This window comes from Malaya genurostris, chromosome 3, assembly GCF_030247185.1.
Source record: "Malaya genurostris strain Urasoe2022 chromosome 3, Malgen_1.1, whole genome shotgun sequence".
Lineage (NCBI taxonomy): Eukaryota > Metazoa > Arthropoda > Insecta > Diptera > Culicidae > Malaya > Malaya genurostris.
Genome location: NC_080572.1, coordinates 120,846,495 through 120,861,619, shown reverse-complemented (window position 1 = coordinate 120,861,619; position 15,125 = coordinate 120,846,495). Strand labels below are relative to the sequence as shown.

The window sequence follows — 15,125 nt, the reverse complement described above, 5'->3', positions numbered from 1 at the left end:
GGCAACAACATTTTTTGCAAGCATGGCGCCCTCAGGCGAGTTCGCATCGAATCTCGTACACAGAAGTAGGGAAGAAAAATGTCAAATTCGTGCGCGCCAACATAGCAGCACTGCTCACCCATACAATTGACATGATATGTTGAATGTGACACCGTGCGATGGCGTTGCTGAACTGAAGATTGACTTCGCTCCAAGCTGACAGGGTCTGCCCAAACATAAAAACAGGCTCCGCCATCGAACTTCACACGGTGTAAAATGCAATAATAATTACTTACACTAGCGTTCCAATGAAAAAAACACTAATGTTTCAATGGAACGGTTCGACTGAAGATGTCTTTAAGAAAAAGAAAGCATGCTCTGTTTTTTTTTTTTCAAATCGTAGTAGCTCGAAAACTTTTACTTGTACAACAGTGGTGTACAAGATGAGAATATAAGGCACTCTTGGAAAAATATTCACTGAAAACAGTTGAATGTTTTATTTTTCAATAATCAGAAAATTTTCCGTATTTACGAAACTTCAAGTAGGTACTTGTTCAGTTACCGAGATTTTCAGAGATGTATTTCAAAGTACTATGAATTTTGTTGAATCCCGTAGTTTGAGCTGATCATATGAAATTGGCGTTTCTACTCGTGCATTTTGTTGGTTCAGATCCTATTTATCGCAACGCTGTGTGCGAGTTTTAATTGGCGAAGTTATGTCGGATGAGTTTTCGAACCTTTCTCGAGTTCCACAAGGTAGCATACTCGGCCCGCTGCTGTTCTCGATCTACATAAACGATGTGTCTCTGCTTTTGCCACTGGATTGTCGATTATTTTACGCAGACGATACAAAAATTTTTAAAATCATCAAGTGCCTGTCGGACTGCATCGAATTACAAAAAATGCTGAATGTATTCCAAAATTGGTGCTCTAACAACCTTTTGGACTTAGCGTCGAAAAATGCGAGATTATTTCCTTCCACCGTAAAAAAGCTCCAGTTGCTTTCGATTACTAAATCTTAGGACGCTCCCTCGCCCGAACAGAGCACATTAAAGATCTTGGCGTGATTCTGGTTCGTGAAGTTACTTTCAAGTTACACTATGACAACATCATTCGTAAAGCAAACCAACAACTGGGCTTCATCTTTAAGATTTCGTCCGAGTTCCGTGATCCGTTATGTTTGAGATCCCTATATTGCTCGCTGGTTCGGTCATTGCTCGAATCTAATGCGATTGTATGGTGCCCGTTCCACTCTAATTGGATTGCCAGGATTGAGGCAATTCAACGAAAATTCGTTAGATACGCATTGCGGTTTTTACCTTGGTCTGATCCAACGCAGCTACCGTCATACGAGGACCGTTGCCGTTTACTAAATCTTGAACCTTTGGAATTGAGAAGAGCATATGCTCAAGCATCATTTGCTGGGAAACTGCTTTTGGGTAGTGTAGACTGCCCTGCTTTACTCGAGCGACTAAATTTGTATACTTCTGAGAGGCCTCTTCGACAACGACCTTTTCTGCTATTGGAAACTCGTAACACACTATATGGTCAAAATGAACCATTCAGATCCGTTTGCCTACGATTCAATGAATTTGCCGAATATTTTAATTTCAACGTGTCGTCTAATGTTTTTTATCTTAGATTACTTGATCGTTTTCGTGTTGTCTACCGTAATAGTGTACTTTAAGTTTTACTTTTACATTAATTTTTTATTCTTTAAGACATACATTGTCAGATGAACTATAAAATAAACAACAACATATTTTATTTAGAACATCTGTTCTTGTATATAGTTTTAAGAAGGGCTAATGCCAAAATACCCTAGGCTTTGTATGATGAGCTACAGGGCGCGTACCTCCGTTTGGCGAATGGGGGTGGGAGTCAAGTTATACTTCGCGTATTGACAAAGTCGGACCATACCGAGATCGATTATAAATGTAAAGGGATGAAAATTATTATGTTATCTGGATCGATCACGGAGTGGACAGGACTAATACTGCTTGAGATTGACAATAGGTCATTAGGTGGTTTCGAGCATTCGTATGTCTGAAATTGGTATATATAACATTCGTCCTGAACTGGTGAATTTAATTCAAAAAAGAGGACTATTGTTATCAGGAATAAGAGTAAATTGACCTTTTATGAACCGTCGAGGAGCTTTCAAACCTTACCGATCCGATTCGGTATCGGTACTAATGTTTACAAATTGCAATGACGGCGAAACTGATTGATCAGGTGTGGATACCAGGCATGGCAAAAACACGGATCCGTTCTGCACGGTACTCACCTTCACTCGTGAGCACACCACCAGGAGTATTGAATGCTACGCTTCGTGCCCGTGTTGAAAAACATACACCGAACGCAGTAGAAAAAGCACCCGTAACGGTGGTCGTGTAATTGTCAAACACCGGTGCTTGGATTTTCGGGCAGCACTGAAGTCGAGTGTTCCTGACTTCGGCAAACACCGAAGCCGAGTGTTCCCGATTTTGCCACATACGTTGCTTGTACTATAAGCACCTATAGCGCCACGGTATAACGAAAAATGCGTTTGAATGATTAATTCTTTTTTCATCAATACGCGTCTGATTGAATTCAATTGATTGACAATATAACCAACGCATGGGAGCTCTTCGGTGCCTTCGCGAAATTGAAAACACTCGGCTCCGGTGTTTAACGAAACTGAAAATACGCGGTTTCGGTGTATGCCGAAGCTTGAAACACCAGTGCCGAAAATAAAACAGCGCCACGAGCACCGTGGCTTCGGATATTGCGTTTCGTGTTTCTCTTTGTGCACTGGCACGCACTGGCATTCTCAATACACGCGGTGGCGGTGGTTATATGAAGCACGCAGTGCAGTGCAGTGTTTGGACATGCCTGGTGGATACACTCTCGAATCAGGAAAGGTTTGAATGTACCTAAATCTCTCTAACTTTGACCCAGATGTCACTTTCAAACTGGAAGTGTGAGATGTGTGTTTCTGGAAGAGAACGGCTCACGTGGACCATTTCATACAATCACACCTAGTATTTCTTTACGAAATACATGTAGTTCTTGTTCTCAGGATGCGTGCTATACACTAGAGAGTCCAAAACTTGATTGGATTCTCTTAAAAAAAACTGTGACAGAATAACTAAAAGCTAGTGCAGTGTGCCTTAGTGCATATATCGTTAAATATAAGCATTCTTCAGTGTTTATGTCACACAGTCAGCATCATTTTTCCAAACTAAAGCTTGACATTTGCGTTGCCTATTTGTATGAGAACAGTGATGCTAATCTAAAAAAACCAGTCGGTGTTGAACAGTCGTTCGCACCGCACGCGTATAGCTCTTGGCTCCTGGAATTTTTTTTTCTGGCTACCTAGAGTTTCATTGATTCAAGGCTTCAGTCTTTTTCAAGGCTACCTGAATCACTAACTAAGTGACTAAGTGATACAAAGAGTGATATTAGAGTGACTAAGTGATACAAAGAGTGATATTAGAGTGACTAAGAAATTAATCAGCCTTTTTTAAGGCTAGCTAGGAGTCTAATCGAAGACTAATTTAGCCTAGTTAATTTAATTTAAAATTTCATTAATTTCAAAAATGCCTGCGTCCAACCGGAAAGGCAACAAGCCTAAGGCTAAAAATAATTCAATACGGAATAAATCACAATCCGTTATTCAACATTTTTCTAATAACATTCACGATCTTATAGAATCTGAATGTAAAAATAAAAGACAACGGACGGATTTCCCTACCGTTGATCCTATGCCGTCTAACAATATTTACGAGATTCTTCCTGAATCCGATTGTAGCGACATAGAAGAAAATTCTTCAAAAATTCCCAAAATGGACGCTTGTCGTTCTGGGAAGAAACATCAATCTATGCCACCAGTGACGGTGATGATTTCCGACTTCAAAGCATTCCGTACTGAGCTTTCTACTTTTCTCCCGGAAGTAAAAGTCTCATTTCAAATCGGACGAAGAGGAGAATGTCGAGTCTTGGTGGATGGATTGGAAGATTACGAACGTCTTATTCGATATTTGTCCGAAAAACTTCATAAATTTTATTCATATGATATAAAATCAGACAGACCCTTCAAGGCTGTCTTGAAAGGATTATCAAATGATCAAAGTATTGATGAAATTAAAAATGAACTAAAAGAATTGCTTGGTTTTGCCCCTTCCCAAGTAATACTTATGAAAAAAAGAGCGAATGGTACTTCTAAACCACGCTCTGGAATTTCCCATGAACTTTACCTAATACACTTCAATCGAAGTGATGTAAACAATTTGAAAACTTTAGAAAAAGTACGTTTCATTTCCCACATTAAAATTCATTGGGAACATTATAAACGGCATAATCGTATTGCAAACTTAACGCAATGTCGTCGTTGCCAAGGCTTCGGTCATGGAACCAAAAATTGTCATATGGATATACGGTGTTTGAATTGTGGTAAATCGCATTCGAAAGACGCTTGTCCAATGAATGAAACCACTGATAAATTTTCATGTTCAAATTGCAATGGAAATCATAAATCCAATTATTTGAATTGTCCTGTCAGGGAAAAAATTTTAAACGCTCGTTCGCTTAGACAACAAGTCAAATCAACGACCTTAAATTTACAGAACATACCTGAAAATTCTTCTAAGGCACCTGCCAATTCGTCTTCTAACGAAAACAATTTATTGACAGGTAGATCGACCTCGTCATCATCTTCTTCTAATTTCACTTATGCTGGTATATTAGGTAGAAATCTATCTCCTATTTCTTCTAATGTAAATAATCAAAACACAGGACCGCCTTGCAGTTCTTCTTCTAACGAAAACAATTTATTAATAGGTAGACCGGCCAAATCATCTTCTTCTAATGGCAGTCTACCTACAAATATTCCTTCAATGCCATTCGCTTCTTTAAATGAAGTCGATTTAGGCGATATAACTGAAAATAAAATGATCTACCTACAAGATCAACTTTTTCAAATGATCATCCAAATGAATTCGACTTCATCACTTTTTGAAGCATTTCAAATCGGATGGAAATTTGCAAATAATATTATAATGAATTTAAAATTTAACAGTGATGTTAAATAATTATTTGAATATTTTAAATTGGAATGCTCGATCTTTGAAATCGAGTGAAGATGAATTTTATAATTTTCTCAAAGTTCACAAAATTCATATTGCCATTGTGACAGAAACTTTTCTTAAACCAAATGTAAAATTGAAAAGTAATCCACATTATGTGGTTCATCGATTTGACAGGTTTACTGGAATTGGTGGTGGAGTTGCCATTTTTGTCCAACGGCAAATTAAACATCGAATTTTACCTTCTTTCAATACTAAAGTTATTGAAAGCTTGGGAATCGAAGTTGAAACCATTCATGGAATTTATTTCATCGCTGGAGCATATTTGCCATTCCAATGCACCGGCGAACAATTAAATTTCTTTAAAGGCGATTTGCAAAAACTTACAAGATATCGATCGAAATTTTTCGTAATAGGGGACTTAAATGCTAAGCATGTCCAGTGGAATTGTAGGCAAAATAACAGTAATGGTAAAATACTTCATAATCAACTCTCAGCTGGTTACTTTACAGTTCTTCATCCCAGTAATCCTACTTGTTTCTCTTCAGTGAAAAACCCGTCTACAATTGATCTGGTTCTAACAGATCAAAGTCACATTTGTAGTGAACCGATTACTCATGCTGATTTTGACTCAGATCATCTTCCTGTAACATTCAGACTTTCCAACGAAGCTATAATTAATCCAATTAGTTCTATTTTCAACTATCATAGAGCAAATTGGTTGGATTACAGATCTCACATTGAAAATCATGTGGATCATGAAACTATTTTAGAAAATTCTGCGGATATCGACACAGCAATTGATAATTTGAATCATTATATTATCGAAGCTAGAAATCTTTCAGTTCCCAAAGCTCAAACTAAATTAAATTCTCCTATCATCGATGACAATCTTCAACTGCTCATTCGGTTGAAGAATGTTCGTCGACGACAATATCAACGTTCTCGTGATCCTGCTATGAAAAACATAGTTAAGGATTTACAAAAAGAAATTAAACATAGATTTACTCTTTTGCGAAATGAAAATTTCGCTAAAGAAGTTGAACAAATTAAACCATATTCTAAACCTTTCTGGAAACTTTCTAAGGTTCTTAAGAAACCTCAGAAACCTATTCCTGCTCTCAAGGAAGGAAATCAAATACTTCTTACAAATGGCGAAAAAGCTCAAAAACTTGCTCAGCAGTTCGAGAGTGTCCACAATTTTAATTTGAACGTTGTGAGTCCTATTGAAAATGAAGTCTCACTGAAATATGATCATATTTCAACTCAAGTGTTATCACACGATGACATTATTGAGACGAATTTTGATGAAATTAAATCAATTATTAGAAAACTTAAAAACATGAAGGCTCCTGGTAATGATGGAATTTTTAATATTCTTATTAAAAATCTTCCCGATGTTGCCTTGAGACTCCTGGTTAAAATTTTCAACAAGTGTTTTTCATTAGCTTACTTCCCAAAAAGATGGAAAAACGCTAAAGTAATTCCTATCCTAAAACCTGATAAAAACCCAGCAGAAACATCAAGTTATCGCCCAATTAGCTTACTTTCTTCTATCAGTAAACTTTTTGAAAAAATTATCTTGTTAAGAATGATGACTCATATAAATGAGAATTCAATTTTTTTACCAGAGCAGTTTGGATTTCGTCATGAACATTCAACTACTCATCAACTTGTCAGAGTAACGAACATGATAAAAGCAAATAAATCTTCTGGGTTATCCACTGGAGTTGCTCTTCTAGACATAGAAAAAGCATTCGACAGTGTTTGGCACAAAGGTTTAATAGCAAAAATGTCTGATTTCCAGTTTCCTATTTATTTGATCAAAATGATTCAAAATTATTTAACTGATCGTACTCTTCAGGTTAGCTATCAGAATTGTAAATCTGAATTGCTACCCGTACGAGCCGGTGTTCCGCAGGGTTCGAGTGTAGCTCCAATCTTGTATAATATTTTCACTTCTGATCTTCCAAATCTACCCGTTGGTTGTCAGAAATCGCTATTCTGTGACGACACAAGTCTGTTAGCCACAGGTAGAAATCTAAGAGTGATCTGCAGTCGCCTACAAAGAAGTTTAAATATTTTCAGTGATTATCTGTCAAAATGGAAAATTAAACCAAATGCAGCAAAAACGCAATTAATTATCTTTCCTCACAAGCCAAGAGCTTCTTTTCTTAAACCAAACAATAATCACATTCTCAAATTGAATGGCTTGGAATTGACATGGTCTGATCAAGCTAAATACTTAGGTTTAACGTATGACAAAAAACTCACTTTCAAGGATCACATTGAAGGAATCCAGGCAAAGTGTAATAAATATATTAAATGTTTATATCCTCTTATAAACAGAAATTCTAAGCTCTGTCTAAAAAACAAATTGTTAATTTATAAACAAATTTTCAGACCAGCCATGCTTTATGCGGTACCAATTTGGTCAAGCTGTTGTTCCACCAGGAAGAAAACGCTTCAAAGGATTCAGAATAAAATTCTGAAAATGATTCTGAAGCGTCCTCCCTGGTTTAGTACAAATGAGTTACACAGACTCACAAATATAGAACCATTAGATGTAATGTCACATAATATTATAAGCAAATTCCGACAAAAATCGATGCAATCTTCAATTGAATCGATTCGCTCTCTGTATTAGTTAGTAAGTTAGTATATAAGTTCCTTTTCCCCATTACACAATACAAGTAGGTTTAGAATTTTCCCTACACAAAAATCTCAGAATTGCGGAAGCAAATGATGTCTTCATGGTAATAACCAAATCATATATATATTTAACAGGGCTGAAAAGTCACCACTTGTGGCTGAACACCCAATTTAAATCTTAATAATTTAATTTTAACTCATATTCCAATAAATAGTTATTTAAAAAAAAAAAAAAAAAAAAAAAAAAAAAAAAAATCTAAAAAAACCTTTCTCAGTCTACTTAGTGGAATTTTCATATATATTGAAATTTGTACATGAAATTTTCGAAATCGAAAATTCGAATTTTGATGCCAAAAGGCTTAGATTGCATGAAACGTCAAGAAAGTTGATTTTTTCAAAAAATTTTTTTTTTCAGATGACACTAAATTTCGATGTTTCATGCAGTTTTAATAGTTTCGGCATCAAAAAAAAAAAAATTCGATTTTGGAAATTTCATGTACTCCCCCCTATGGTGCTTTTTCAAGAACGAAAATTTTCAAACCTCAACCGCCGGGCAGCACCCCTTACGCATGTCCGATTTAGCTCAAATTTTGCATGAGGACAAATTACCCTTTTGAGTACTAGCGCTTTACGAAATTAGAGGTGATCCCAAAATTTTGGCACTCTAATATATATATATATATATATATATATATATATATATATATATATATATATATATATATATATATATATATATATATATATATATATATATATATATATATATATATATATATATATATATATATATATATATATATATATATATATATATATATATATATATATATAAATATCAATATATATATATATATATATATATATATATATATATATATATATATATATATATATATATATATATATATATATATATATATATATATATATATATATATAAGAGCGGTAAAAATCAACGTGTTTTGTCGGTTACGTCACTTATACAATCATATCACCGGAACCACAAGTCACAGCCATTTGGTCTTCGAACTTGATCAATACTCCGATAGATAGTAGCTTTCAAACGAGCCTAAGTTTGTTAAAATCGGTTGAGGCATCTCCGAGAATCTTGCGCGGTAAAAACACAACGCGTTTTGTCAGTTACGTCACTTATACCATCATATCTCCGGAACCAAAAGTCACAGCCATTTGATCTTCAAACTTGATCAATGGCCTAACAATAGCTTTCAAACGGGCCTAGACTTGTTAAAATCTGTTTAGCCATCTCTGAGAAACTTGCGCGGTAAAAAAAACACGATTTGTCGGTTACGTTATTTATACCATCATATCTCCGGGACCAAAAGTCAAACGAGTTTAAGTTTGTTAAAATCGGTTCAGTCATCTCTGAGAAAATTGAGCGTTAAAAATAGCTTTGAAAAGTGCACAGACGCACACACACACAAACACATTTTTCGAGGTACTTAAACTATTGAGCACTAGCGCTTTACGAAATTAGAGGTGATCCCAAAATATTGGCACTCTTATATAAATAAGAACGGTAAAAATCAACGTGTTTTGTCGATTACGTCACTTATACAATCATATCTCCGGAACCAAAAGTCACAGCCATTTGGTCTTCGAACTTGATCAATACTCCGATAGTAGCTTTCAAACGACCCTAAGTTTGTTAAAATCGGTTGAGACATCTCCGAGAATCTTGCGCGGTAAAAAAACAACACGTTTTGTCGGTAACGTCATTTATACCACCATATCTCCGGAACCAAAAGTCATAGCCATTTGATCTTCGAACTTGATCAATGGCCCGACAATAGCTTTCAAACGAGGTTAAGTTTGTTAAAATCGGTTCAGCCATCTCTGCGAAAATTGAGCGTTAGAAACACACACACAAAAACACACACACACATACAGAGAGAGAGAGAGAGAGAGAGAGAGATTTTCCGATCTCGTCGAACTGAGTCGAATGGTATATTACACTATGGGTCTCCGAGGCTCCGTTCGAAAGTCGGTTTTCCAGCAATTCTAATACTTTTCTATAGAGAAAGGCAAAAAGATAACAGAGTTTTGAGCAACCCTTCCTGGGTACATATTGTGACTTTCCTGGGCAATCTAGTGTTAAATGCGCATCTTAACATTATATAATTTAACAAGCTCACTAACACCTGATTTTATTTTATTTTCTTTTCTTGACGAGAAACGAGCTTGTTGAAATGATCGAAGCTTTAAGACCAAGGAAAAAGTCCCTACACACTTAAAACCATTTCTTGAGCTCGGCATAATAAAATGCCGAAACTGATCAGCAACACTTAAATTTGCTGATTGCTCAGTAATCAATACGCATGTTTCTGAACTTCGTTAAATGCATTCACTGATATTTCGGTAAAATGCTTCACTTTGCCGAAATTTGGCATAATTGCTTGCTGAATTTATCAGTAAACAACAGATATGCCGACATCAGCAGAGACGTTTGCCGAGATTTCGGAATATGCGCTAGCTGTTGCCGAGATTCAGCACGACAGCTGTCATTTATTGCCGCGTTACATTTTCGCTTCGCATTGTGCGATTATTTTCTAATGAAATTCTCGAGTGAAAAAATGGAGAATCTTCGAAGAAGGGTGGAACCGTGTGGAAAGCGTCCTCGAGACAAAACTTTGGGGGATATGCGAAAAAATAACCCAATGCAAGGAATAATTCAATAGATCAAAGTAAGTTTATTCTTTGAACAATCCGTATATGCATCATTAAATATTGAACATTTTTGTAAGCCGAAAATCAATGCATATTTTTATTTTCATATTTCCAGCTCGACTCAAGGTGGCCGCATCTGGAAACGCCGCTTTTTATTTATGCTACATGTTTTCAGGTAGGCTTTAAGCACTACTGGCAACAAATTTGTAAGCCTCCTTTAAGTGTTATTAAAATGAATTTTTTATCCTGAATGGCGTGTTTATAATGTTGAGAAAATACAAAATTAATTGACTAGATTTTTAATTACTGATGATTCGGTAATTTTTTTTTTTTTCATTTTTTCGTTTTATTGGATTGCCGAATATTCAGTGAACGTTTCACTGAGCAAACAGTAAATCTTATGCTGACGATTTCGGCAATATTTGACGTTTGTCAAATTTTAGGGTGCCGAGACGCTCAGTAATTTTATTTTTGCCGAGATGATTGCTGATTACTCGGCTGTGCGAATCTCGGCATTTTTTTGCCGAGACTCAGCTAAAAAAATTAAGTGTGTAGAATGTCCCAAGAGGATGAAGAAAAATAGGTATTTGTATGTAATTACCTAACTTTTGGTAAGTTACGTTATGATAAATGAAAATGGTAAGTGCACTACTATTTTTACTATCAATTTTATTATTCTTATTGTTATTATTAGTATTATTATTGTTATTATTATCAAGGATGGCTTTTATCGTATCATAGAACGCTCGCTCGCAACTCTTCCAAGATTGAATCAGTGCCATCAAAGAGAGTTGGAAATCATCGCAACAACAAAAACCCGGCATGGATCATTTAACATAGAATCGACACCAGTGCGAGAGCGAATTTCTCTCGATGACATTTCTGAGAATCAAAAGTTAGCACGCTGCTGTGGGGATCTTCTCTGAAGCAACAAACGGTCGCTTATTCTCGTTTCGCGATCCGATTCTATACAGCCAGGGATGTCGGAAATTTCGAATTACTTGATTATTCAATAATCGAGTATAATGTTGAAACTAATCGATTGAAATTTATTCGATTATCTGGGTTATTAATCGATTACTCGATTATTCATTCGATTATTACTATGGGATTTTTTTTAATTATTCGATTAGCTCAATAATCGAATATTAGTTTTAAGCTATTCGATTAAATATTACTCGATTATCAGGGTTATTAATCGATTACTCGATTAATCGATCGATATTACGACATCCCTATATACAGCAGTATTGCGATAGAATCATTTCACTATTGCCGCTTATTCTAACTATGTGCAATTAACCTTTGTATTAGTGGTGTCTATGAAAATGTCTGTGAATGCTCCACACAAGGGTTTTGAAATATTGCAACCTAGTATGAGAATCATGAAGTTGAATCAACGACTCGATTTTCTGCGATAATTGTCAACTTGCGATTCTCTCTTGGGAAATTCCACACAGCAACGATCATTATCAGACTGTAATTTTTTTAAGGGCCGTGAAATACTCAGAGTATGAAGTGGAGCGAAGGAATGTAGAAAAATTCTCTCGCGGTTCATGCATTGAGAAACTCGAGTTCTTGTAGCATCTTCTATCGGATTGAAAATGTTGTATACAATATAGCTAGCAATATAGCAGCTTCTGTGATATTTTCGGCAATCACCAACACTGATTATTATTATGATTATTCCTTTATTTTTGATTATCTATCAGCTTGAGATATTAACAGGTCTCTCCGGCACAGTAAAAAAAAACAATGCAATGGGGAAAAGAAAACGTAACGTAACACCGACATCTTTGAAACAATTAAATTAGATTAGAATGGATAGTGTTAGTAGACCAAACTTATCTACACCTATAACTTTAAAGTAATAATCGTAAGTACCGCTCCAGACATAAAAGACTATATAGGAAAGCAGGGCCAAGACCGAAGCGGATACAATGCGAAATTTTCCAAAGTTTCATCGACGAGGACATTTAAGACACAGAAGCAGTTGGTAGGATGACAAAATACCAATACGATACAGACGCACGACTCAATGATTGAATGGTTACAGGGTGAAGCACACACTTCCTGCCCAAGTGACAAACTCTCTGGTGAACTTGCAATAGAAGATATTCGTATCTTTAGTTGCAAATTGATAACCGTAAAGGAATCTGTCACATCTAAATGTTAATAATGTAAATGAGATTCAATTCAACAAGGCGTCTAACTGTGTGTACATTATGTTCAAACGTGAAAGAGATGCAATTGCATTTGCTACAGTTAATAACGGGGTGCACAGTGTTGATCATGATAATGTTAAATATAAAAACCCTGTGTACGTGGTGGACAATGCCATATGTCGCAGTACGGTGAGGTTCTTTCCATCGAAAGAGAAGTATGGCGGAATTCCGGGTATCCGGAATGGCGTGCGAGTGGTATGTATGCAACTACGTAAAGCAATTCCATCTTACATTATTTGTGATCAAGACGGGATACATCCGTGTAAAACGCTGATTACGTATGAAAATCAACTGGTTACATGTCAGTTTTGTGAACAACCTTACATTGAAACTACGAAAAGGACATCTTCAAACAAAAACCATCTGGATTCAACTTCAATCTTTCAGATAATACAACAAAAGCCAACATTAGGACAAAATATCATTAAGACCACATTGTGGTTGTAAATAAACTAACATCAATATTAACAATTCGCTTTTTCGCATTACTTCCAAACCTTTTCCATGGTCAATTGCGATTTTTTCACTACCAGAAAGACAATTCTGACAGCCGCTGGTAATGACAGTCAGATTTCTTCCCAGGTATCATTCACAAACCAGTGAATATCATAAATTAAGAATAATTCGTGCAACTGACAATAAGATCTACCATAAGCTAATATTGATAAAACTCAATTGAAAAATATTTTGATAAACATAGTTACAAATCCATAGAACATGAATAAACAGCACCGTAAAAAATCTAACTAGTAGAATCGTGACACACAAAGAGATGCTTGAATAGTCAATCGAATGAGTATCACTCATTTAACAGACCTCGTAATAATGAATCATGCTTTGAGTATGCTACAATCAACACATTGTATGGCAGACTACGGTTAGAGTTAGATTCATATAGATATGTATGCATGTCGTGTGCTTATACTGTTGCGCTTGAAATTTTGTACAATAATATTACGGACTAAACTAACCTTTCCGTTGTATAATAACCCGCAGCAGTGGACGAGCGGTTGTAAGAGCACGTCCAAAATTATCGTCATTATTGATCGGCAGCAAATCGTTATCTCGTGGGTCAATATAGGACACTAATAACTGAGAGCGATCTAATTTATGCAGACGTTCAATCAACGATTGAAACTCTTCGAAGCTGTGATGCTCAGATCTTTTCAATGACCATCGTCGGAATTCGGCGTCGAACTGCATCAAAATAATAGAAGTATTTTACTGGAACAGAACTAAAGCGAAATGATTAACATACCTTTGACTTTATCTCAATGTGATCACTTTCGAGTTTGGAACTCGCTATTTTGTTTTTCGACATTGTTTAATGCATTAGCGAAGTGCTCGTTTATGCTAGATCGAACAAAATAATTCATACACTAGAATTTATTGCTTATCATTTATACACCTGATCTTTAATATGGAAAATATTCAGCGATAATTCGCTTCAACTTGTTCTTTTCCGTTGCACTTTCTTGTTGCTGTTAATGACGATGATGATGGAGCTCCGTCAGCGAAGTTGTGAGAAAAGCGGAACGAAAAGAAACTATTCAGGGAGTTTTCTCCACATCCAACAACTATCACATTTACAATAGTTTAGCGTTTCCAATTTAAATTCTTGTCAATAACGTGTATTACGTATATATATATAAAGAAAGTTCAGGATTTTAAACATATTATTCACTGGAAAGTAACATCGCGGAACAAAAAATTGCCATTCCTTCCTGATAAAAAATAAAAAATTTACTCGTTTCTCCGACACAACTCACATTATTGTGCTTGAGAAAAAAATATGACGTTTCCAAATGAATGATCATCAAAGTGACATTTATGACAACTTGTAAAAATCGGTACCGAAAGTGTGGTAAACACTGAGAAAAGTAATACGTATTCGAAAACTTACACTAATGAATATTGGTACAATGACATCAGATCTTCTAGGCAATTTATCTAATCCTAGTTTAGGTTTTCATTAGCGGCCCTTACACGAGTAATTGAAAATGTCATTACTATAAAATAATATCATTTTAATGAACGTGTAATGGTGCAGTAATGACAATTTTTCTATCAAATTTGATTTCAATCATAAGTGCAAATGACAGTTTCTCTTTGTTTGCTCTCTTTTTCGATTATTGCGGTTACAGAAAACAGATATACAGCCTCACATATGGGCTATGTGTAAAATTTGCTCTGCGGTGTGACGAACACTTGCAGATGTCGCCGCGATCGCCAATATGTGTTCCAGGGGTCAGATTACAATCACGCCAATTTGTTTGCCATTATGTGTTCCGCAGTTACGATATTTCGTTTTATAAATTTCCTAAAAACAATATACTGTAAGTAACTTGTTATTGTAGAGTTGAATTGCATTTGAAAAAAATATAAATCTATTTCTTAGCTGTTCTTTGTGGGTAAAGGCATATTGCTCTCCCGAAGCAACTCATATTTTTGAAACGAACGGAGTTGAAGCTTTTCGAATGAGAAAAATCTGCTCTAACCATTTTACACTAACTGC

General features: G+C 35.6%; 1 protein-coding gene across 1 annotated transcript in view; it reads right to left on the bottom strand.

The window, feature by feature from the left end:
* LOC131435042 (partitioning defective 6 homolog beta) overlaps positions 1-14,400 on the bottom strand; it is a 32,338-nt gene extending 17,938 nt beyond the window's left edge. The window contains exons 1-2 of the mRNA XM_058602514.1: positions 13,869-14,400; positions 13,582-13,807 (exon numbers count right to left, since the gene is read on the bottom strand). Of these exons, the coding sequence (XP_058458497.1) occupies positions 13,582-13,807; positions 13,869-13,931 (289 nt within the window). The 5' untranslated portion in view covers positions 13,932-14,400. The remainder of the gene's footprint in view (positions 1-13,581; positions 13,808-13,868) is intronic.
* Between the last annotated feature and the right edge of the window lie 725 nt (positions 14,401-15,125).